The sequence below is a fragment of the Artemia sp. Qi Xiang Cuo genome, chromosome 16 (assembly GCF_049724085.1).
Source record: "Artemia sp. Qi Xiang Cuo chromosome 16, ASM4972408v1, whole genome shotgun sequence".
NCBI classification, from domain to species: Eukaryota; Metazoa; Arthropoda; class Branchiopoda; order Anostraca; family Artemiidae; genus Artemia; species Artemia sp. Qi Xiang Cuo.
Window position 1 is genome coordinate 29,996,067 of NC_142809.1, and position 25,221 is coordinate 30,021,287.

General features: G+C 35.8%; 1 protein-coding gene across 1 annotated transcript in view; it reads left to right on the forward strand.

The window, feature by feature from the left end:
• Nucleotides 1-659: 659 nt before the first annotated feature.
• Nucleotides 660-25,221, forward strand: part of LOC148942771 (uncharacterized) — a 41,940-nt gene continuing 17,378 nt past the window's right edge. The window contains exons 1-4 of the mRNA XM_089102141.1: nt 660-912; nt 13,430-13,562; nt 17,557-17,693; nt 22,290-22,516. Coding sequence (XP_088958267.1) covers nt 703-912; nt 13,430-13,562; nt 17,557-17,693; nt 22,290-22,516 — 707 coding nt within the window. The 5' untranslated portion in view covers nt 660-702. The remainder of the gene's footprint in view (nt 913-13,429; nt 13,563-17,556; nt 17,694-22,289; nt 22,517-25,221) is intronic.

The following is a 25,221-nucleotide window of genomic DNA, read 5'->3' on the forward strand; positions in this document are numbered from 1 at the left end:
TTTTGACTTTTTTTGAACTATTGAAAAGGGTATTATTCTAATTTAACGGCCCTTGAGTTTTAGGAGAAGTTTTGGCGCTTGTTAAGAATCCCGTAAGTACGCCAAAAGTGAAGTTTTGTTAATGCTAATGAACTAAAACAAAATGGGATGAAAATATAATATACGTAAACTAATCTAACCCAATCTTGGTACCTTTTTTGACCCTTCAACCCCAAAAAACTAAAGTTCAAATCTTTGTCACGGAGTGAGCAAGACCTCGAAAGGCAGAGTCAAGGCAATACCCGAAAGTCGATGGTGGCATTGAACCCTTTCTCACTAGGGAGCTCCTTATATCACACTATCAAGATTCATGCAATCCGTGTGGGACTTATAGTGTGCCCTGAGAAAGCAAAAGTGTTCGAAGCATTCCAAGTCGTACAACGAATTAGCTCAAAGTCCATGTCACTGTATATTATTTTAGAATGAAAAAAATAGTAAAAGTGAGAATTAATCATTACGACAGATAGAGATAGAGAAAAGGTTCTTTTTTTGTCTCTGTGTTGATGACAACAAACAAAAGGAGTAGCAAAAATTAAAAACTGACAAGTCAACAATTCGAAGTATTAGGGATTTCAATTCAATAAACAAGAAATTCACTATTTTCATTGTCATAATTTGTTTACAGTTTTCCCTTTAAATTTTTGTCACATTTGTTGATATAAAATGTCAAATCTTACCAAAGAACAACTAAAAAACATTCTAATCAATCATGGTGTTTCAACCCCACCCTCATCTGCAAAGAAAGAAGAATATCTTAAGCTGTATGATGAGTATGTAGCCCCAGCAGTTTCAAACAAGGGTGAATTTTCATCAGATGATGAACCTGATACCAGTAATGTCACTGATTCTGGCTTAATTAGAAACATCATACAGGTAGATTCCTTGCTTTTATTAGTTTTAATTACTAGGCTAGGTTGTGTCCCAACATAAGTTTAAGCAGATAGCCTAGGCTAACAGTCCTTTGTGTGATCTTGGTAAGTGGCTGTACAATAGCCTAGCCTATGACCTTGTACAGGAGTGGCTCTCCAGAGGGAGACAGGCTAAAACAAAAAGGCAGGCAGGTAAAGTCTAGAATTAGAGCTACTGAGAAGGAGATGTGAAAAGAACAACAATTCTTTGGCCGACTTCATAATAGGGTAGGCTATGCAGACAAATTGTGGTGAATACTTTCTGAAGGTAGGCTACTTTTATGATACTTTACCCCCTTTAAAGCATAATGAGGTGATTTAACTGTAATTTATCTGAAATGTAAAAGGCAAGAATTGTTGATAAATTTCTAAGTGACACCATAATTTAGCTAAGATGAAAGTGAAAATGTCATTTGATGCCTTTTTTATGCTCTTTCATAATTCAATAATTGCTTTGGTCAATATCTACCAAATCATATTAGCCTATTGAGTTAGGACTAAAGTGAATACACCATTTGATGCCTTTTTTTATGCTGATTACAAATATATAAGCATTTCTATCAGAAATGAATTTCAGCCCTCCCCCCCTATATATGCCAATTCAGGGTTAGGTTAGGTATAGCCTATATAGGGGGGGGGGCTGAAATTCATTTCCGATAGAAATACTTATTATATTCGTAATCAGGATAAAAAAAAAGCATCAAATAGTGTATTCACTTTAGTCCTAACTCAATAATATGAGTTGGTAGATATTTACCATTGCTTCTAGGGCTAGTTGCATCTTGAGCCCTTAAAGGGACCCCAGAGATATTTCATTTTTGTAACCACATAAAGAAGTTAGGCTATCAACACTAGGCTAGTTAAGATAAATGAAAAGTGGGTAAAAACATATCACTGGCTTATAAGTAAGTTGTTCAAGAGTAATATATCCCAAAAATGCTTATTTATGACAATTCAAACCTCATTTAATAGGCAACTCAAATATAAACTGTTTTCCTAATGTTTCAACTTTTTCAAATGCTGTTGACAAAAATAGCACCAAATTTTGCAATCTGAAACTGCTGTCAACAATTCAGGGTATATATTTGCACATTAGGGGGGTGGGAAAATTTCATGGTAACTTTGCAGTGGGCCATATAATTTAGCTAGCATGGAAGTGAAAAAATCATTTGATGCTTTTTCATAATTCAGATAAAATACCTTTGGGGCTTTAAGGTCTCAAGATACAATTAGCCCCAGAAACAATTATTGAATTATCAAAGACTATAAAAAAGGCATCAAATGTCATTTTCACTTTCATCTTAGCTAAATTATAGTTCCACCTAGAAATTTACCAAATTGTTTTCTTACCATGATTCCTTCTCATCTAGGTTGTTAATAGAAATGGTAGAATGCTACTTTAGCTACTTTTTGCTATTTTTGAAATGGGCTAGATTGGGAAAATGAAACTTTCAGTGATGAATCCAGGGCAAAAAAAATACTCTTTGAGGAAATTTATCAAACTTCTATGTTAAGCCTTTTCTGGTATCTTAAGTTTTAGAAATTTGCCTACTTGACAGGTATTGAAATTTTGACAATACAACATTTTACCTTAAATTCAGTTAGCAGTTTCTTTTTCCCTGGCTTTTGTTCTGAAAATGCAATTCCTGTTATTTGAGTAGAATTTCAAGCCATATCAATGCTTTTTTCAAAATCTAGGAAATGAACATGCATATCTTTAAAACATTGTAAGTTAGGACTGAGCAAAATTGTGAAGCTGAAAGCAGTTTTGTTGTACTTCATTTAAGTAGAAGATCTATTTGGCAAGTTTTCACTTTTATAACACAGATTTCTAGACATCATCAAAGGTCAGGACCCTCTAGAGAGAGAAAGAATAGGGATATTTACTTCAAAATACCTTCCCAGGACATACTTTAGTCCTTAGACCTATCTCTGAAAGTTTCATTTTCCTAACCTTACCCCTTTCCAAGATAGCAAAAAGTAGCTAAACTAGAATTTTACCAGAGAAAATGCCAACAATGCTATAAAACCCAGTGCCCATTAGCACCCAAATTCAAAAAGGTATACCTTCATAAATACTTTATTGTCTAGCAGTCAGAATCCACAGCCCCCAACTTACAAGATGAATACAAACAATCCTGGTATCAATTAATAAGATTAAATATTCCAGTTAGCCTTCTTCTTCTGTTTCAGCAAAAGTGGGCTTTTCAGTTAAGATTATTCAGTCCGTTTCCTTTTGACTCACTCTGTGAGTTGAAATGAGCTACCGCAATGATTGCTCCTTATTTATCTGCAATCTGCTTAGATATCTTGCAGTAAATCTTTTGATTCTAAGAGTTCAAATATCAGAGGATATATATTGTGTTCTGTGCTCTGTGTACAGGTATAGTTAGTTAGACTCTTAGCTGATACTGAGATTTTGTGGGGTTTGAAGCACTTTAACAGTTTACATTGCAGGGTATACTATGCAGATGTCAGCTTATTACATTCAAATAGGCAATGGTCAATTGTTTCATTTTTTATATTATGATGTCTGCAAAATTGAGAAGAGGGAATTGAGCCACTTGAATTAGGAAACTGATAAAAAAACACCAGATAATTTAGCCCATTTGAGCTAGACAAAATTCTATGATGAACTTTAGAAAGGTACTTATTAGGGATGAGAGATGAATTTGGTTAATTCTTGTTTAACATTATTTCTGATAATTTTCAGCAATATATGTCTAATGGGGATGGGTCTCCTTCTTGACTGGTCAAATTTATAACATTTTTTACAATTTCATCTGCCTGATGGTTACTATTTATACCTGAGTGGCTTTGAACATGTGGAAGGTATGTTCTTATACCTCTTGAAGGAAGAATATCAATAATGCTAAGACAATATAATGTGTCTATATCCATCTTATACTGAGAAGCTGAGTACAGCAGCTCTAGGCCGGACAAAGAGTTGGAATAAACTATAATATGTTGTAAATTAGGAATCAAGAGTTGATTATTCATAAGATGCTCTGATGCCATGATTATGGCATTTAACTCTGCAGACATTTTAGACACATTATTATACATTCTCTCACCCATTGCAGCCTTAAGGTGAGGGAGAAAAGCTCCACTTGGCACCTTCTCTTAAAAGGTGGCACTCCTTTCATTTTGGATCCATCAATGAAATTTGGGAAATGGTTTTTATATGTAATTGAATGAAATTTGCCAAATTTTTTTCTGGATAAAAGCAATGGGGTAAGTTCTTTAGTCCACTTTGAGAAATTAGTGTTTATTATGGGGATTGACAAACTCCATGGGGGGGGAGGTAGGTGCAATAGACTTTGGTGGCACTGGGAGTTTCTTCTGGGTGTTGGCAATTTCATTTATAATGCCTATATACATAAATGGATTTCTTAATCAGTTATGCAGGGTATGTGAGCTATTGGCTTCAATTTTTGTCACATAATGTATGAAAAGAAATCTTTGTCTTTCATTTATTGTTTATAATTCACTCTCAGTAAGCACAAACTAAGTGCTTGTTGGTTTCCTAAGACCAAATGTAAGATGGATTAGATCATTTTGTGTTATTTAAACGTTTTGTATCTGGGTTTTTGCACAAGCACCCTAAACAATGAGCCTGTAATCAATATGGGGTTTTATATATGAATTATAAAACTAGAGTTAAGTTTTTGCCATTCCAACCCCAGGATGTGGATAGAAGTCAATGCAGTCAGACCTTTTGTCAGCATGTGAAAAAGTTTTATTTTTTTAAAGTAAGCAATTTATTTGATTATCCTCTGGAATGATTATGCAATTTAGTGTTAATTTTGTATATATTTTTTTTTTGGTTTATAGTGGAATGGGATGATTTTCAACTTTGTTGGTGGAGTGGGTAAATCAGATTTTTGAGAAAATTTTTCAAATTGGAAAAGCCACTTTTGAATGTGTAAACTCAAAGGTGTTGTCAGTTGCCCATAATACCAGATCATCAGCATATTGTAATTGGTGTGTCATAGGCTCATTTCCCAGAGAAATAGGGAGAAGAGGAGGCAGCTCAGGACTGGACCCTGTGGAAGGTTTTTGTAGTTTTGGGTAAGGAGGCTAAGCCTATGCAAACAATGAAACTTCAATTTTCAATGAAAGATGAAGGATACTAGCTTTGGGGGTAATCCAAGATTTGTAAGTTTCATAGGCAGCGCGCTAGTGCTGCCAAGTAAAGAACAATGTGGGCACAATGTGTATTTTTTTTTCTCCATACCTGGGTACTTCATATTGAAGGAGTTGTTGTAGAAAATTGGAAAAGGGCTTATTTGATTGGAAATTGGAGTGGCTAGTGCCCTTTTTAATAGTTGAAAGTAATTGGTGGGCAACTAGACCCCCCCCCCCCCCTCCATGCCCATCATTCCCCCAAACACATCCAATGAAAATTTTGAGATAGCCATTTTGTTCAGCACTGTTGATTTCCAGATAGGAAATATCTTTTGAGGAGGACACTCCCCCACAACCCTCAGGGCAAGGGTTTGAAGTTATGCCCTGAGGGCATATAAGATCAATGTTGACACAATGTACAGTTTATTATTTTTTCTCTTTAAAGCAGGGCACTTCATATAGAAGAGGTTGTTGTAGAGACTTCAAAAGGGGTTCATTAGATTGGAAATTGATAGTTCTAGTGCCCTTTTTAAATGTCAAGTGATTGGAGGGCAAATAGCCCCCCCCCCTCATGCCAATCATTCCCCCAAAGACATCCAATCAAATTTTGAGATAGCCATTTTGTTCAGCGTAGTTGATTTCTAAATAGAAAATGTCTTTTTGAGGTGGACACTCCCCCACAACCCTCGGGGCAAGGGTTTTAAGTTATGCCCTGGGGGCATATAAGGTTTTTATAGAAGGCGCTGTTGTAGAAACTTGAAAACAGGCTTATTAGATTGGAAATTCAAAGGGCTAGTGCCCTTTTTAATAGTAAAAAGTGATTGGAGGGCAACTAGCCCCCCCCCACGCCCATCATTCCCCCAAACACATTCAATCAAAATTGTGAGATAGCCATTTTGTTCAGAGTAGGCTAGTTGATTTCCAGATAGAAAATATGTTTTTTAGAAGGACACTCCCCCACAACCCTCAGGGCAAGGGTTTTAAGTTATGCCCTGGGGGCGTAACAAAGTTTTTATAAGAAGGTGTTGTTGTAGAAACTTCAAAACAGGCTCATTTGATTGGAAATTCAAAGGGCTAGTTCCCTTTTTGATAGTCAAAAGTGATTGGAGGGCAACTAGCCCTGCCCATGCTCATCATTCCCCCAAACACATCCAATCAAAATTTTGAGATAGCCATTTTGCTCAGCATAAATTGATTTCCAGATAGAAAATATGTTTTTGAGGAGAAACTCCTCCACAACCCTCAGGGCAAGGGTTTCAAGTTATGCCCAGGGGGCATATAATTTTTTTTATAGAAGGCATTGTTGTAGAAACTTCAAAACAAGCTTATTCGATTGGAAATTCAAAGGGCTACTGCCCTTTTCACTAGTCAAAAATGATTGGAGGGCAACTAGCCCCCCCCCACGCTCCTCATTCCTCCACACACATCCACTAAAAATTTTGCGATTGCCATTTTGTTCAGCCTAGTTGATTTATAGATAGAAAATATGTTTTGAGGAGGACACTCCCCCACAACCCTCAGGGCAAGGGTTTTAAGTTATGCCCTGGGGGTATATAAGGTTTTTATAGAAGGTGTTGTCATAGATACTTAAAAAAAGGCTAATTTGATTTGAAATTCAAAGGGCTAGTACCCTTTTTAATAGTCAAAAGTGATTGGAGGGCAACTAGCCCTGCCCATGCTCATCATTCCCCCAAAAACATCCAATCAAAATTTTGAGGTAGCCATTTTGTTCAGCATAGTTGATTTCCAGATAGAAAATATGTTTTTGAGGAGACACTCCTCCACAACCCTCAGGGCAAGGGTTTCAAGTTATACCTTGGGGTATATAATTTTTTTTATAGAAGGCGTTGTTGTAGAAACTTCAAAAAAAGCTTATTCGTTTGGAAATTCAAAGGGCTAGTGCCCTTTTTAATAGTCGAAACTGATTGGAGGGCAACTAGCCCCCCCCCCCCACGCTCATCATTCCCCCAAACACATCCAATACAAATTTTGAGATAGCCATTTTGTTCAGCATAGTTGATTTATAGATAGAAAATATGTTTTTGAGGAGGATACTCCCCCACAACCCTCAGGGCAAGGGTTTTAAGTTATGGCCTGGGGGCATATAAGGTTTTTATAGGTGTTGTCGTAGAAACTTCAAAAGGGGCTCGTTTGATTGGAAATTCAAAGGGCTACTGCCCTTTTTAATAGTTAAAAGTGATTGGAGGGCAACTAGCCCCCCCTCCCCCGTTCCTATCATTCCCCCAAACACATCCAATCAAAATTTTGAGATAGCCATTTTGTTCAGCATAGTTGATTTATAGATAGAAAATATGTTTTTGAGGAGGATACTCCCCCACAACCCTCAGGGTCAGGGTTTTAAGTTATGCCCTGGGGGCATATAAGGTTTTTATAGAAGGCGTTGTCATAGAAACTTCAAAAAGGGCTCATTCGATTTGAAATTCAAAGGTCTGGTGCCCTTTTTAATAGTCAAAAGTTATTAGTAATATTTTTTGTTGTTGTTGTTGTTCAGACCTGGGCACTTTGTATCAAAGGAGTTGTTGTGGGAACTTCAAAAAGGGCTCATTCAATTGGAAATTGAAAGGGCTAGTGCCCTTTTTAATAGTCGAAAGTGATTGGAGTGCAACTAGCCCCCCACCTCACGCCCCTCATTCCCCCAAACACATCCAATCAAAATTGTGAGATAGCCATTTTGTTCAGTGTAGATGATTTCAAGAGAGAAAATGATTTTTTGAGGAGGAGACTCCCCCACAACCCTCAGGGCAAGGGTTTTAAGTTATGCCCTGGGGCATTAAGGTATTTTCTAGGTATTTTCTGTATGCCCTTGCCCTAAGGGTTGTGGGGGAGTGTCCTCCCCAAAAAATATTTTCTAGACCCCCCCCCTCCCACGCCCATCATTCCCCAAAACACATCCAATCAAAATTTTGAGATAGCCATTTTGTTCAGCATGTGCTAGTTGATTTCCAGATAAAAATATGTTTTTTAGGAGGACACTCCCCTGCAACCCTCAGGGCAAAGGTTTTAAGTTATGCCCTGGGGGCATATAAGGTTTTTATAGAAGGCGTTCTCATAAAAACTTCAAAACAGGCTCATCCGATTGGAAATTCAAAGGGCTAGTGCCCTTTTTAAAAGTCAAAAGTAATTGGAGGGCAACTAGCCCCCCCCCCCACGCCCATCATTTCCCCAAACACATCCAATCAAAATTTTGAGATAGCCATTTTGCTCAACATAGTTGATTTCCAGATAGAAAATATGTTTTTGAGGAGGACACTCCCCCTCAACCCTCAGGGCAAAGGTTTTAAGTTATGCCCTGGGGACATAGAAGGTTTTTATGGAAGGTGTTGTCATAAAAACTTCAAAACAGGCTCATTCGATTGGGAATTCAAAGGGCTAGTGCCCTTTTTAATAGTTGAAAGTGATTGGAGCGTAACTAGCCCTCCACGGCCATCATTCCCCCACACACATCCAATCAGAATTTTGAGATAGCCATTTTGTTAAGTGTAGGCTAGTTGATTTCCAGATAGAAAATATATTTTTTAGGAGGACATTCCCCCACAACCCTCAGGGCAAGGTTTGTAATTTATTCCCTGGGGGCATATAAGGTTTTTATAAGAAGGCGTTGTTGCAGAAACTTCAAAACAGACTCATTCAACTGGAAATTCAAAGGGCTAGTTCCCTTTTTAATAGTCAAAAGTGATTGGAGGGGAACTAGCCCCTCCCCCCCGCCCATCATTCCCCCAAACACATCCAATCAAAATTTTGAGATAGCCATTTTGTTCAGCATAGTTGGTTTCCAGATAGAAAATATGTTTTATAGGTGGACACTTCCCAACAACCCTCAGGACAAGGGTTTTAAGTTATGTCCTGGGGTATATAAAGTTTTTGCAGAAGGCATTGTCATAGAAACTTCAAAAGGGGCTCATTTGATTGGAAATTCAAATGGCTAGTGCCCTTTTTAATAGTCGAAAGTCATTGGAGGGCAACTAGCCCCCCCCCCCCCACGTCCATCATTCACCCAAACACATCCAATCAAAGTTTTGAGATAGCCATTTTGTTTTGCGTAGGCTAGTTGATTTCCAGATAGAAAATACGTTTTTAAGAAGGACACTCCCCCACAATCCTCAGGGCAAGGGTTTTAAGTTATGCCTTGGGGGCATATAAGGTTTTTATAGAAGGCGTTGCCATAGAAACTGCAAAAAAGGCTAATTCAATTGGAAATTCAAAGGGCTAGTGCCCTTTTTAATAGTCAAAAGTGATTGGAGGACCACTAGCCCCCCCCCCCCCACGCCTATTATTCCCCCAAACACATCCAATCAAAATTTGAGATAAGCATTTCGTAAGCATAGCTGATTTCCAGCTAGAAAATATCTTTTTGAGGAGGACACTCCCCCACAACCCTCGGGGCAAGGGTTTTAAGTTATTCCCTGGGGGCATATAAGGTTTTTATTGAAGGTGTTGTCAAAGAAACTTCAAAACAGGCTCATTTGATTGGAAATTCTAAGGGCTAGTGCCCTTTTTACTAGTCGAAAGTGATTAGAGGGCACCTAGCCCCCCCCCCACGCCCATCCTTCCCCCAAACACATCCAATCAAAATTTTGAGATAGCCATTTTGTTCAGCATGGTTGATTTCCAGATAGAAAATATGTTTTCGAGGAGGAAACTCCCCCACAACCCTCAGGGCAAGGGTTTTAAGTTATGCTCAGGAAGTATATAATGTTTTTATAGAAGGCGTTGTTGTAGAAACTTCAAAAAGCTCATTTGATTGGAAATTCAAAGGGCTAGTGCCCTTTTGATAGTTGAAAGTGATTGGAGGGCAACTAGCCACCCCCCCCCCCCCCTTTGACGCCCATCATTCCCCCAAACACATCCATTAAAGAATTTCGAGATAGCCATTTTGTTCAGCGTAGTTGATTTACAGACAGAAAATATGTTTTTGAGGAGGATACTCTGCCACATCCCTCAGGGCAAGGGTTTTAAGTTATGCCCTGGGGGCATATAAGGTTTATAGAAGGCGTTGTCATAGAAACTTCAGAAAAGGGCTCATTCGATTTGAAATTCAAAGGGATAGTGCCCTTTTTAATAGTCGAAAGTGATTAGTAATATTTGTTGTTGTTGTTTAGACCAGGGCACTTCGTATCGAAGGAGTGTTCGTGGGAACTTCGAAAGGGGCTCATTTGATTGAAAATAGAAAGGGCTGATGCCCTTTTTAATAGTCGAAAGTGATTGGAAGGCAATAAATCCCCCGTCCACTCCCACCCTCCCATTTTCCCATTATGTTTAAAAACAAAATGTTGCCTTAAGATTAAATCAAAATGCACTGTTATAATGCTAACTCCCAATAAGGCATCTCAGCAGTATCCCAAGAGCAACTGAGGGTATTATGTTCAAACTTTCGAGGCTACTTCTGCTCTTAAAATTTAATAAATCAAAATAGTGTAATTGAATCCAAGCTATCAAAGAAAGTAAACAGATTTTTTTGCGAATGGTATCAAGTTGTCCATTTCAGGTCAACTAGAGGAGGTATGAAATCAAATTAAACAGTGTTCTATGTGTCCAGATTTTTAAAAGAGTGTATGTTGTTAAAAATTGCTGAAAATTTTTCTCCAGCATACAAATAGCAGGCCAAACTACAAAGTCATAAAAAACGAAAAGATTTAAAGTTTTTTTCCCCCTGAAAAGACTATGTCAATATATAACAAACTAAATAAATTAAAAAAACTTTTTCCACAAAATAAGCTTTTCAAAGAAAAGTAAAGAACTCCATTAAACAAAAAATGAGCAAAAATAAAATCAAATAATCTACCAAGCTCGAAACTATCACAAATCAGCATTGATAAATAAATGAAACCCAGAACGAACAGAAATTAAAATAGATAACCAAGTTAAACTCAGCACGAGCAGAAATTAACCTAAGTTGGGCGCAAAACCCCTATGCCTTCCCGAGGCAAGAACAAAATTTGCACTTTACTGAAAAAATACAAATGAATGTGCATTGTCAGTTTAATATATATATATATACTGATATTAGTAATCAAAATGTTAAAATTATTTGATTTATTAAAGTTATAAAAGTAAAAACGTTTATATTTTTTTCAGTAAAGTGCAAATTTTGTTCTGGCCTTGGGATGGGATAGGGGTTTTGCGCCCAATTTATTTTAATTTCTGCTCGTTTTGAGTTTGACTTGGTTATTTATTGTAATTTCTGTTCGTTTTGGATTTTATTTATTTATCGATGCTGATTTGTGGTAGTTTCGAGCCTGGTAGATTATTTGATTGTATTTTTGCTCTTTTTTTGTTTAATGGAGTTCTTTACTTTTCTTGGAAACACTTATTTTGTGGAAAGTTTTTTTAATTAATGCCTAAAAGGATCTGGTTGTTCACATGGTCATATGCCCCTTCAAAATCTATGAATACAGCAGCTAGGATATTATTTTTTAATAGAGATTCATTTATGGCATCTGCTAATGAGATAAAAGCATCTGTTGAAGAGTGGTGTTTCCTGAAGGCAGTTTGAGTAAGGTATCATATTATTCTTAACAAACCAAAGGAGTCAATTGTAAATCATTTTCTCCTTAACGTTTCCCAGCACAGGAGTAATCAATATAGGCCTCTAGGACTCAGTGACATATTTGGGTTTATTTTTCTTCAAAATTGGTAGGAGGGATGAACATTTCCGACTATTGGGGAATGTGGACATAGCCCATGCATGATTATAGCAATTTAAGAGTTCCTGTTTATTAGAAGAGATGAGATTCTTTATCCATGTTGGGTGTATGTTGTTGTAGCTTCTAGTAACCCTACCCCTAATGTGTTGTATTGATTATTCAGTTCATGAATTGTGAATGGGTGTGTTATGTACTCTGAACATTACTCTTAGCCTACTTCTAATAAAGTAAATTTTATCCTTTTCTTCTTTAAATAGTGTTTTCAAAATATATCATAATTTAGGTTTGTAGAATGCAGATAGAGAAGCATATACAAAAGAAGTCTATTTTCTATTCAACTTTTGCACTCTGTTACCAGTGCATGCAATTCCACAAAGAGTAATGATATCAAGTTACAAGAGGGAGAAACTGGGTTTTTTGGGTGCTGGCATTTGAATAGCTTTCAATACTTGTATTTTCAAAAAGAGTTATATGATATCCATGTACTATAATGAGGTGAATTAAATTTGACATATTAACAAGAGCAAAGTGAAGGGTTTTGAAAATCTTTTGGGATCTTGGGTGGTGGCATTCAGCACTTTTATTTTACAAACATTCTATGATACCCATTGTAAATTATGAAATGAATTAAATTTTATACTTCCAAGACAGAAAACAGTAGTGGTTTTAGGCCTTGTAATCTATAGGGGGGGAAGGGAGGTATACCATAGGAGTGTAAAAATATAAAATAAATTTAATGTCAGTTTTCAGAAGAATGGGGGGAAGAGGCACAGCGGTAGCATTGTCTGCAGTAAAGAGCCACATGGCATCCATGTATTATTATTATTATTTATTTATTTATTATTATTATTTATTTATTAAGATTGTTTTCCAAGAGACACTTCATATAGAAATTATAGTCTTATAAATTTTTTGGGGGAGGCCTAATTTGATTGGAAATTAATTGTTTTAAGGCTCTTTTTAAGAGTCAAAAGTGATTAGAGGGCAACTGTCCCCCATGCTCTTTTCCTCCAAATGCATCCAATCAAAATTTATGATGAGAGAGGGGGCTGTGCTGTGTGCTAATACCTTGAAACTTTAAGGGGGGGGGGCTTCCCCTCCCCTCCCTCCTTAGCTGCACCCCTGATGCTGAAACTTGCTCATAAGTTGGTTCCTGCAGTGTTTACGGGTGGAAAGAGCTGCAAGGGTAGGTACATAAGCGATATGCATGGTTCCTATGATGATTGTTAAGGCTTGTTTTTGCATAATTTTTATTTGTTTTGCACTATTTCATGTCTCCCAAAATTAGGGACACACATTCAACCAGGGGGCAAACATAATACAGCACATGAGTAGTAATTGCTTATAGAAATCCGGAGTTAATGCAATGGGGTTATGAATCACAGCTTGTAGTTGCCCTTTGTCACAAGGTTTGTAATGTGGAGGCTAAACAAACAATCATCACTGAATATTACACCAGGAATAACTGCAATTGAAGGGGTAGGACAGACAAACCATCCACATGTTGGAATCTTATGTCAGTTTTATAAATATACCATAGTTAATAAAGACTAAAAATAGGATGAATGCTTCATTAATTATTAGTTATAACACAAAAGTAAGTGAATCCAAAATGAAGAAACATTATATAGATATGCTAAAGTTTTAAAACTTGCTCAAAATACTTATTTTATGTCTGCTTTTTTTTAGAATGGAACAGATGGAGAGTCAAGTCAATTAAATGGAAATGCAGATGCCTCCAATCCTGTTTTAGACTCCCTGGATGATGATGAGCTCTACAAAAGATTAAAAGATGCAGGAATAAATTGTGGCCCAATTACAGGTTTTCTGCTTCATTTTTTATGATTTTCTACCTTTTCTCTTATTTTATTCTTTTTTTCTTTTCTTTGTTTAATATAAAAATTCGGTTTAAAATTTATTTGTCCTTTGGTGATTAATGCTCACAGTCTAGCAAACATGCATGTAGGAAGAGTTAAAGAGATAAGTATATTTGTAATGGTGGTGCACTGCATATTTTTTGTCTTGTGAGGACTTAATTCTTGATATGACTTCTTATTACATAACTTGGTTTCATTAATAATGTAGTTTTTCAAAGGAAAAGAGGCATCCTAATAAAGCTCAAAATCCATCATAGAGTTTTACAATATACCTTTTAGCTGGAAGCAGTTATTTGGTAGAACCTATCAAAACTAGAAAAAAAGCCTGCAACAATGCAAGGGGAGCAAAGCCTTGAATTTGAATTGAAATCCTGAATTTTTTGGTGAACCTCCAAAACAATCATAATTTTGAAAATTGCCATTATTTGGTTCTTTAAAAAAGGAAAATAAAAATACTTTACTTAGCAATTACCCAAACAGGTTACTTGCCAAAGAATTTAGTATCTTAAGAACAGGTGGGATGAATGAATAATCTTCTTTATCAGTAAGCCCATTTTTTTAATTCATTAAAGTTCTAAGACCTTACATCTAAGATCTTTCTTCTTTCTGCCCAGATTATTGTTTTTTGCTTCATCAAAATGCTAAGATCTTACAGCTCACTCCCAAATAGAGCATTGAAGAGAGAACTTTGATGACAGTCTCATAGAAGTCCTTAGACTGTTGACTAGAGTAAAATGAAGAAAGATGTTTGTAAAAAAAGAAATAACATAAGAAGCAAGACCAGACTCCCAGATTTTTGCTGTAGTCATTTTCTGTCCAAAGATGTAACATCTTTGCTAAGAAATAGGCCTAATTTTAGCTGAACTTCAAAATGATGATGTAAGGATCTTTAAATTTTAGTTATAAATCTATTTGTTATTGATTTGTTTATGATCATGAGCTACTTTTATGGTGTTGTTTAGCTTTTCATCTATTTTGCTGAGGAGTATTAGCTACATAGCCCACAAGTTGACATATTTTTACAGTTTACTTTTTGGTGTCCTAACAAATATTCACTTCTTATATTTGTTTTTTCTTTTATCCTTTGTGGAAATGTATAATACTTACTGTGGTGTTAGATTTGAATGTATGTGCTGCACTAATAATTTCCAATTTGCAATAAAAAGTACAAAAATCTGTAAATACCATTTTGGTGAAAATCTAATACCATTTGTGAAAAATGTATGTTGCTTGTCATGTATTTACTTTTGTCATTTACAGTGCAACATTAGGTTTGTGTTAAAATCAATGAACTGACATAGCCAAAATATTTGTAGTATTTTGGAAAGTTTACTTTTCACTTAAATGATACTCATTTGTTTGAATGGCTTTAGTTCTTTGGTCTTTTGTGGAAGTATGTGCTTATAGGTTTTTGTTTTGTTTTGACGTTTTATTTTGTCATATTGGTCAAAGATTTTTAATCAATAGCCTAAAATCAAAATCCTTTAATACAAACTTCGTTGGAAATTAAACATAATTTTTGGAATATGCATTTGCCATTTTTTAATTAGGACATATCATAAATTGTTATTTTAATCTGTCATTAGGTTAAAATTAACAAACCCATCAACTGTTAAAAAAAAACGTTTTTTTTTGCAAAACATACACAATTTGCGAAATATTAACAAAATATTGATTTAGAGTATTTTGATATAGAACATTTATACTGCAGTATTTATGATTAATGTCTAAATATTTCCGGCCACTCTCTAAAGACTTGCTGAATGACCATGATTCAAAGAGTTTCACCATGTTTATCTGTATAAAGATGCGGGGGGGGGAGCATGGGGCACTGACTAAAGGACAGGCACGTACGTAGGATTTGTTATTGTTTTGGGGGCAACAATAAACAAAAATTGTGTGATGATTCAAATAAAAACAGTCTAAAAGTTGGGGTTTCTGACCTCCTGATATAATTGAACAGGTATTTGCTCATAACATTGTCAGACATATAATGAATGGCAAATAGTCTGAGAAGCAAACCATAATGGGTGCATATTTGCGTGACAAAAGTCTCCATCCCTAGTCTTCTGGTACCAGAGCTGTCACTGACCACATCAATATTGTCAGTTAAAAATAAACAAACAGTGGTAGAGTTCAGGTGAGTGGATCTAGCTTGCTGCAAACATAGAAGAGCTTTATTCCCTGCTGCAATGCGTTTTTCCTTCTTTGCTGAAGACCAATAAAATACCTGACTGGCTTTAAATAACCTGACATTATCTAGAATATGCAAAACCATAAAAAAAGATGGCAGTTAAACCAAAAAGGTTTTAGCTGAGCATGCCCAGGCATGAATTAGTCAATGCAGTGCTAAATGTTGCCCTCATTGAATTTGAATTTACATTGGATATTCAGGCTGAACAGCTGGAATTACTGAAAGTGCTATTTGAAGCAGAAGTGACAGATTCCTGGCACAAAGGATCAATTGAGAATATCAGGCTGATGCAGAAGTAATCACAACATTCTCCGGGAGAAACACTATTGTAACTAGCCAACAGAAAAAATATTGTAGCTTTGGATCCAATACACAAGAATCGTCTTAGTTCTAAGGAGGTTAATAGATTCAGAAAGATCTGGCAAGAGAAGAAGTGTTTACAAATGCTCAAGGACATACTTTCTTATTTTCCAGCCAGTGGACACTACCTTTTCACGAAATTGATTAGGCTCTTTCTTCAGTCAATGTGTGATTTAGTTAGCTCAGACCATCATCCCTGAAGAAGTAAAAAATGGATTGCTTGTGATTCGGCCAAGTAATACGAGCTAGGCAAGACTTTCTCCTGATTGAGTAATCGATTTGGTCTTGGTGAAGAATCTTAAAACGCGTGGAGGTCTGACAAGGGGCCAAGGATTGTATTAAATCCTGAGACCTGTATGGACATTAGCAAGCCCAATTTTTGCGCAAATTAATGCTTTGATAAAAATCCCTTATTGACACGACCTACATGACTAGGGACCAGCATGTTTGACCACAGGCTACTTGTATAAAGATGAATGCGTGGAATACCTTTTGGCTGCTTGAATATGTCTACTTGTTATATCTATTTAGAGATGCTAAGAATCTGTTAAGCATCTTGTCAGGTGTAGGAGAACTAAACAAGGACGTCAATGTGGCTCAACAGATCAGAATAGCAACACTATTCAACAACAGGCAAATGTTTTTCTCCTATTAGTTAAAAAAAAGATCGTGGATCACATTTAACCACAAAATTATTACTGTTGGTCGACAGTGAAGTTGTTTAAATTGTTGCTTCTGTATTATTTCAACGACTCTGTGCTTTAATGTTGACAAGCAGCTTGATATTTGTCGTTGACAAGACAGCTGATGCTGTCTAAAATGAGCTGTCAGCATCTCGTTTGCATTGTTTGAGTCCCACGAAGCCATGCGGCTGGCAGGCAAGGTTACACTTCCCAGTGAACTATGGAAGTAGCGTAAACCAGAGTTTCAATCTATTCTAAAGCAAACTAGGCAGGTTTATATGGTAGGAAAGGGCACTTTATCCCCTTACAGAGAAGTTGCTACCTCTTATGTACCTTTTGTACAGGACTATTTTGGTTTAGCTGCCGTTTTTTACGGTAATGGACATTCCAGCTGATGTAAGGTTATTTAAAGCCAACGTGACTTGTAATGGCCTTCAACGCATCTGCAAAAAGAGTGACTTCTTGAGCTATGGCTTGATGCCAATGCTATGAGACGAGCTCTCTTGACTTTACTTTTGACTTTTATGATCTCGTTGACAATGACCCATGTGATTAAGTCAAATTCTGCATTTTGTTCCATAAACTAGTAATCTGAAATGGAGTTGTGATTAAAGTGTTCCTGTTTGTTTCTTTTTAGTTCAAGTTTGACGTGATAGTATTGAATATGCCGTGAATATTAATAATGTTTTTTTTTCTTTTCAGCAACAACAAGACAATTTTATCAGAGAAAGTTGGCAGATCTTTTAGAACCAGCAGCAGTGACTACACCCCTTCCAGTTTCTGTTGGTAGAAATATCACTGAAAATGATGAATACTCAGATAATGATGATGCAGAAGTGGTAAATACTAATGCTTTTGATGTGTTTAGTTATTCATTTACAAGATATAGTGTTCATGAAACGAAAAAGCGTTTCTTACTTTTTCTTTCGAAATGAGATAGAAAGTGAGATAAATTCCTTGTTTTGGCCTTAATCCTTTGGCAGCATTTGCTGAGGCTTATTTACTACTAGATAGTAGTAGGGTCAAACAACCATCTGATGTAACTTCATCTATTATATATGGAAATGACGCTGCATTATTTTCCAAGCACCACAGTTTTGAATATTTTTTTCAAACAGAAGGCGCCCCAATGAGTAGCTTATTCTCTAATATGCACAAAAATATCAAGTAAAAGCAACATTGGAATATTTAAAGTATGTGTACGAATGAAATACTTCCTTGTTTCATATGTTAGTAATACTATAAACAATATAAATGTGGAGTTTCAGGGTTATCCAGTGAGTACAGTATGTTTTGATGATGTTTTTTGCATCTGGCTAAAAGTTAGTAATTTTCCACCTTGATATTAATTTATGGTGGAATTTGCATATTTATTATTTCATAAAAATCAAAAGCCAAAGGAACAAATTCTATGGTAGTTGGGCATGAATGATACCCTCCTCCCCCTTCTCCTCTACAGAATGTTCTTTGGTATTGTAAAGCCTTTTAGCTATTGTTTGTTATATGAACCTGGAAATTTGGTTTTTCATTTGGCTTATTTAGGTATGACTCTCCTGTCTGTTAAAATTTTTAACCCCTTTCATCTTGGAAGTCTACAAAAACCATCACTTTTAATGTTTATCACTTGTAATTGTCATGGGATATAGTAAAATCTATTGAACATATATATTGATATCTTAAATAATTTCAGGACCTTTCTTCTATTAGAGATTAACTAAAAACAACTTTTTCTACAAAATAAGTTTTTCAGAGAAAAGTAAAGAACTCCATTAAACCAAAAATTAGCAAAACTATGTCAAATAATCTACGAAGCGTGAATTTACCGCAAATCAGCAATGATAAATAAATGAAACCCAAAACGAACAGAAATTATGATAAATAACCGAGTCAAACTCAAAATGATCAGAAATTAACATAAGTTGGGCGCAAAACCCCTATGCCTTCCCAAGGCCAGAACATAATTGGGCGCAAAACCCCTATGCCTTCCCAAGGCCAGAACATAATTTGCACTTTACTGAAAAAAATATAAATGTTCTTACTTTTATAGCTTTAATAAGTCAAAATAATATTAAGATTTTGACTACTAAATATCAGTATATGTATATTAAACTGACAATGCACATTCATTTGTATTTTTTTTCAGTAAAGTGCAAATTATGTTCTGGCCTTGGGGAGGCATAGAGGTTTTGAGCCCAATTTATGTTAATTTATGCTCGTTTTGAGTTTGACTCGGTTATTTATTGTAATTTCTGTTCGTTTTTGGTTTCATTTATTTTTATTGCTTATTTGCGGTAGTTTCACGCTTCGTAGATTACTTGATTTTATTTTACCTCATTTTTGTTTAATGGAGTTCTTTACTTTTCTTTGAAAAACTTATTTTGAGGAAAAAGTTTTTTTAATTCATTTCTGTTCGTTTTGTATTGACATAGTCTTTTCAGGGAGAAAGAAAATAATACTTTAAATCTTTTCGTTTTTTAAGACTTTATAGTTTGGTTTGCTATTTTTATGCTGGTGAAAAATTTTCAGCAATTTTTAACAACATACACCCTTTTAAAAATCTGGACACAAATAGTAGTGTTTAATTGCGTTTTATACCTCCTCTAGTTGACCTGAAATGGAAAACTTGATACCATTCGCATTTAAATCTGCTTACTTCCTGTGATAGGTTGGATAAACTTACGCTATTTTGACTTGGTTAAATTTTAAGAGCAGAAGTAGCCCCGAAAGTTTGAACATAATACCCTCAGTCGTTCTTGGAATTCCGCTGAGATGCCTTATTGGAAATTAGGATTAACACAGTGCATTTTGATTTAATCTTAAGGCAACATTTAGTTTTTAAACATAAAGGCTAATGGGAGGGTGGGCATGGGAGGGGGATTAGTTGCCCTCCAATCACTTTCGACTATTAAGAAGCACATCAGCCCTTTCTATTTTCATTCAAATTAGCCCTTTTCGAAGTTCCTACGACAACTCCTTCAATACAGTGCCCTGGTCTAAACAACAAAAAAATCATACATTATACCCACATTGATCTTCACTATAAAAATTTCAAGTCTTCCAATCACTTTTGACTATTAAAAAGTACACTAGGCCTTTCGATTTCCAATCGAATGAGCCCTTTTTGAAACGACAACGCTTTCTATAAACACCTTATATGCCCCTAAAGCATAAATTACAACCCTTATCCTAAGGGCTGTGAGGGTGGTTGTCATCCTCTAATACATAATTTCCGGAACTTTCAACTGCGTTAAACAAAATAGCTCTCTAAAAATTTTGATTGGATGTGTTTGGGAAAATGGTTGGTCACTCTCCCATTACTTTCAACTATTAAAAAAGGCACTAATCCTTTCAATTTCCAACGAAATGATCTGTTTTTAAGCTTTAACGTCAACGCTTTCAATAAAAACTTTATAGAATCCAAGAACAAACCTTACACCCTACATCCGTAAGGCTGGAGAAGACGGTTTACAATCCTCAAAGGTCAAATTTGAAAGAGTGTCCACTATGTTGACCACAATGGCTATCTTATAAGTTTCATTTAAAGTGTTTAGGGGAATCATGCGCGTGAGAGGGTGGTTAGTTACCCTCCAATCACTTTCAACTATTAAAAAGGGCACTAGCCCTCTCAATTTCCAATTGAATGAGCCCCTTTTGAAACATAAAACATAATTTCCATAACTTTCAACTAAGTTGAACAAAATGGCTATCTCTAAACTTTGATTGAATGTGTTTGGGGGAATGGTGGGCGTGGGAGGGGGTCAATTACTCTCCACTCCCTTTCGACTATTAAGAAGGGCAATTTCAATTTCCAAACAAATTAGCCCTTTTTGAAATTTCTACAACAACTTTCTATATAAACCTTATATGCCCCCGGGGCATAACTTACAACCCTTGCACTGAGGGCTCTGATGGGGTTATCATCCTAAAACACCTAATTTCTAAAACTTTCAACTACGTTGAACAAAATGGCTATCCTTAAATTATGATTGGACGTGTTTGGGAAAATGGTGGACATGGGAGGTGGGTTAGTTGCCCTACAGTAACTTTCTACAATTAAAAAGGCACTATCCCATTCAATTTTCAATTGAATGAGCCCTTTTTAATGTTTTTACAACATCGCTTCTATAAAACCTTATATGCCCCCAGGGCATAACTTACAACCCTTGTCCTGAGGATTGTGGGGGTGTCATCCTTAAAGACCTAATTTCCAAAACTTTTGACTACGTTGAATAAAATGGCTATCTAAAAATTTTGATTTGATGTGTTTGGGGAAAAGGTGGGCGTGAGAGGGGGGCTAGTTGCCCTCAAATCACTTTCGAGTATTAAAAAGAGCACTAGCCCTTTGAATTTCCAATCGCAAGATCTCTTTCAAGTTTCTATGACAAAAATTTCAATAAAAACTTATATGTCCTCAGGACATAACTTATAACCCTTGCCCTGAAGACTGTGGGGGGAGTGTCTTGCTCAAAGGTATAATTTCCCGAACTTTAGACTGCGTGAAACAAAATGGCTATCTAAAAATTTTGATTGGATGTGTTTGGGAAAAAGGTGGGCGTAAGGGGGGGGGGGGTTAGTTGCCCTCAAATCACTTCCGACTATTAAAAAGGGCACTAGCCCTTTGAATTTCCAATCGAATGAGCCCTTTTTAAGTTTCTACGACAGAGATTTGAATAAAACCTTATATGCCCCTAGGGCATAACTTATAACCCTTTCCCCGAAGACTGTGGGGGAGTGTCCTGCTCAAGGGTTTAATTTCCTGAACTTTGAACTGCGTGGAACAAAATGGCTATCTCAATATTTTGATTGGATGTGTTTCGGGAAATGGTGGGCATGGAAGGGGTGTTAGGTGCCTTCCAATCACTTTCGACTATTAAAAAGGGTACGAGCCACTCCAATTTCCAATTGAATGAGCCCTTTTTGAAGTTTCTACGACAACTTCTTCGATACGAAGTGCCCTGCTCTAAAGGGGAAAAAATGATAAATAACACATTTTGCCAACATTGTTCTTATATGCCCTCAGGGCATAACATAAAACCCTTGCCCCGAAGGTTGTGAGGGAGTGTCCTCCTCAAAAATATATTTTCTATCTGGAAATAAACTACGCTGAACAAAATGGCTAGCTAAAAATTTTGATTGAATGTGTTTCCAGGAATGATGGGCGTGGGGGGGGGGTTTAGTTGCCCTTCAATCACTTTAGACTATTAAAAAGGGCACTAGCCACTCCAATTTCCAATTGAATGAGCCCTTTTCGAAGTTTCTACGACAACTCCTTCGATACGAAGTCCCTGGGTATGGAAAGAAAAAAATAAATAATACATTGTGCCAACATCGTTCTTTACTTAGGCAGCGCTATTGCGTTGCCTATGATATATTTATTTTCTAACTTGTGTTTTTCATCTTGTTCAAACTTAAAAATTATTCAAAATTAATTTTAGATTTTGAAACAGCAAAGTTCTCTCTCTGATGAAAGCATGAATGTCCCCTCTCAAGTTCCTGAAGATCGAGAGGAGTTTACCGCTATACGTCAGCGATCTCGAGCCAAAACCGAAGATACTGCGGTTAGTCACCTGATTCCTCCAGGACGGGGTCCTACTCCAAGACCTTCCATCAGGAATGCTATAGGAGATTTGAATAAAGATTACTCCCCACGTATTAGCCACAGGTGAGAATGTCTTATAACTGGTTAACTCTAATTTTGACGAGGCTGCTGGTCTCTACTATAACCAAAGCCTACAACAGCACAGCCATCTAAGATAAAAAAACTTTACCAACACATTCACTGTTTGACTTGAGCGGCCACAACTCTTAATTTATCTCAAAATTTGACGGTTGTTGCTCCCTGAATGGAATTTTTAGGCTACTCCACAAATCTGTTGACTTCTTCTGATTTATCTTCGACACGTGTGTTTTTAATTGTTTTTATTCTAACTTGGGAATATGCTATGATCAGTGTTTTTTTATTGTCAATTTGGTGGAATGATGCTAAATTTATTTTCGATTTAAATTCCACCTCAGAATCCCAATTCAAATATAATTATTGGTTCCGATTTTAAGCCAAGTCTAAGGCAGTATATTATCACTACATTTTATTTACGCTTAGTTGGAAACTGGAATTGGAATCCTCTGATAAAGGTATATATTTGGCCTCTTGAAGTTTAATCACTCTTTATTCTAATTTTAAATGCTAAGTTTTTTAGTTTGTGATTCTGTGTATTTGAATTTTGTGTTTTCTCCTCACATCTGGACATAATTTGAATTTCCCGTTTTTATTCGTTATAGTTCATAAATACTTAATTGCATTCAAAACACTACCAGTCCTCTCTAGATGGAATTTATAGCTGGAATACGAAAAAACAACTCATCCCATTAGATTAGAAAAATGAAAATGAGAGTGGTGTAAATGGGGGAAGGGGAGAGAAAATACAGAGGAAAGAAAATAAGAATGAGAAGCAGGAGGAAAAGAGGAGGAGATTCAGGAACAGAAGATAATGCAAACAAACCAAAATCCAGCAACAGGATTACAGTACAAAAAAAAAAAAATTCTTGAAAGGCGCACAGAAAAAAACAACAGTACACTTTATAGCAATAATAGTTTGGATGGAACTTCAAAGAGAAATTTAATACGCAATGTTAAAATTCTAAGCCACTGCAATTGACCTTAGTATGGCCAAAAAATGATAGCTTAAGTGGAGTCACTTATTTATCGAATATTGATTAGGTTTGAATTCTGTAAATAGATCAAGTTAGTCATTATGCATAGTTTTTGAAGAGAAAGCTCACCAAAAACAACATTGTAAAAACATGTTCAAGTCCTTGTAAAAAAAGGTTGGAAAGTGGGACTGAAAGGCATTCTTGACACGCAAGGTTTTTCTGGAAAAACTTAAATGAAAATCCCAATTTCTTAGCCTCAAGTATTGAAATAAAGCTTCAAAATATGTAGATGGATCGATTTTTTATCCCTTGTTTGCCTGTGGTATTTTACGGGTTCTTTCGAGCCTGAAATCGCAAGAAATATCCAGATTTCCCATTCTTATCTGAGATTTCCGGATTTGCCCCATATTTTCTGTTTAATATGTCTTTTTTCCTAGAATTAATGAAAAAAAAACTTTCCGAAAAAGAAGTTTTTTCAAAGAAAAGTAAAGGCCATTTTAAACTTCAGCTCAGCAGATATAAATACCTGTTAAAATTCAAACTTAAAACGAACAGAAATTACTATGAAAGCCAAAACGAACAGAAATTAAATAAACAATCAAGGAGGTATTGCCTTCTTCTCTCACTGTAAAAATCTAAAACCTACTGCGTCATTGGCGCTAAATAAACAAATAAGTAGAACAACAGGGAAATTTTTATATAAGACAGTGGAACGCAACTTTAAATGAATATTTCGACCCTATATCCAAGGGCCGTCCTCAGCAAAACAGAACGAAGAGAATAAAAACAATATGAAAGAAACTTACATTAAAATTCATTCATTAAAACTAAAAGGTTTTTTAAAAAATGTTTTAAAACAGCCCCAATATCATTACTTCAAGGAAGTTCAACCAGGACTGGTACTCCAAACGAAATGGACAGAGAACAATTCATTCAGATGGAATTAAAATACTTACAGACAAGATTTTAAAGCTAATCTCGCCTTCTTGGCAGCTAACCTAGATGGTCTATTCGTAATAGGTTGACTGGTTTTAATCTGTGAATTTTAATGTAAGTTTCTTTCATATTGTTTTTATTCTCTTCGTTCTGTTTTGCTGAGGACGGCCCTTGGTCGAATATAGGGTCGAAATATTCATTTAAAGTTGCGTTCCACTGTCTTATATAAAAATTTCCCTGTTGTTCTACTTATTTGTTTATTATGGAAAGGCAGTGTGGTCTTCGTCGCTATTTACGTCATTGGCGCTTAAGTTGAATAGAAATTAAATAAACAATCATAGCAAAAAACATAAAACAAGTAATAATATAAACGAATAAATAGATCTTAAAGCGAGTAATGCTTAAATTGAATATGCAAATCAAGCTTAAAACGAAAAAAAAAACATTTTGTTACTGAATTATAAATGGAACTCAAAACGAAATTAAATAAATAATCAATGCAAACAAACATACACTAGATATTAATGTAATTGAATTAATAAATCTTAAAACGAGTGAAACTTAAACTGAATATGCAAATCAAGCTTGAAACGAACGAAAATCACTACAAACAAGTTTGGGTATCGCCTCCTTCTCTCACTCTAAAAGTCTAAAACCTACTGCGTCATTTGCGCTTTACTGAAAACTACATGTGTCTTGAACAGTCTTGGAAAGTATAAGCAAAATCAAATTGAATAATTGGTACATAATAATATTAATTTTTGAAAGATCCATCAGTTC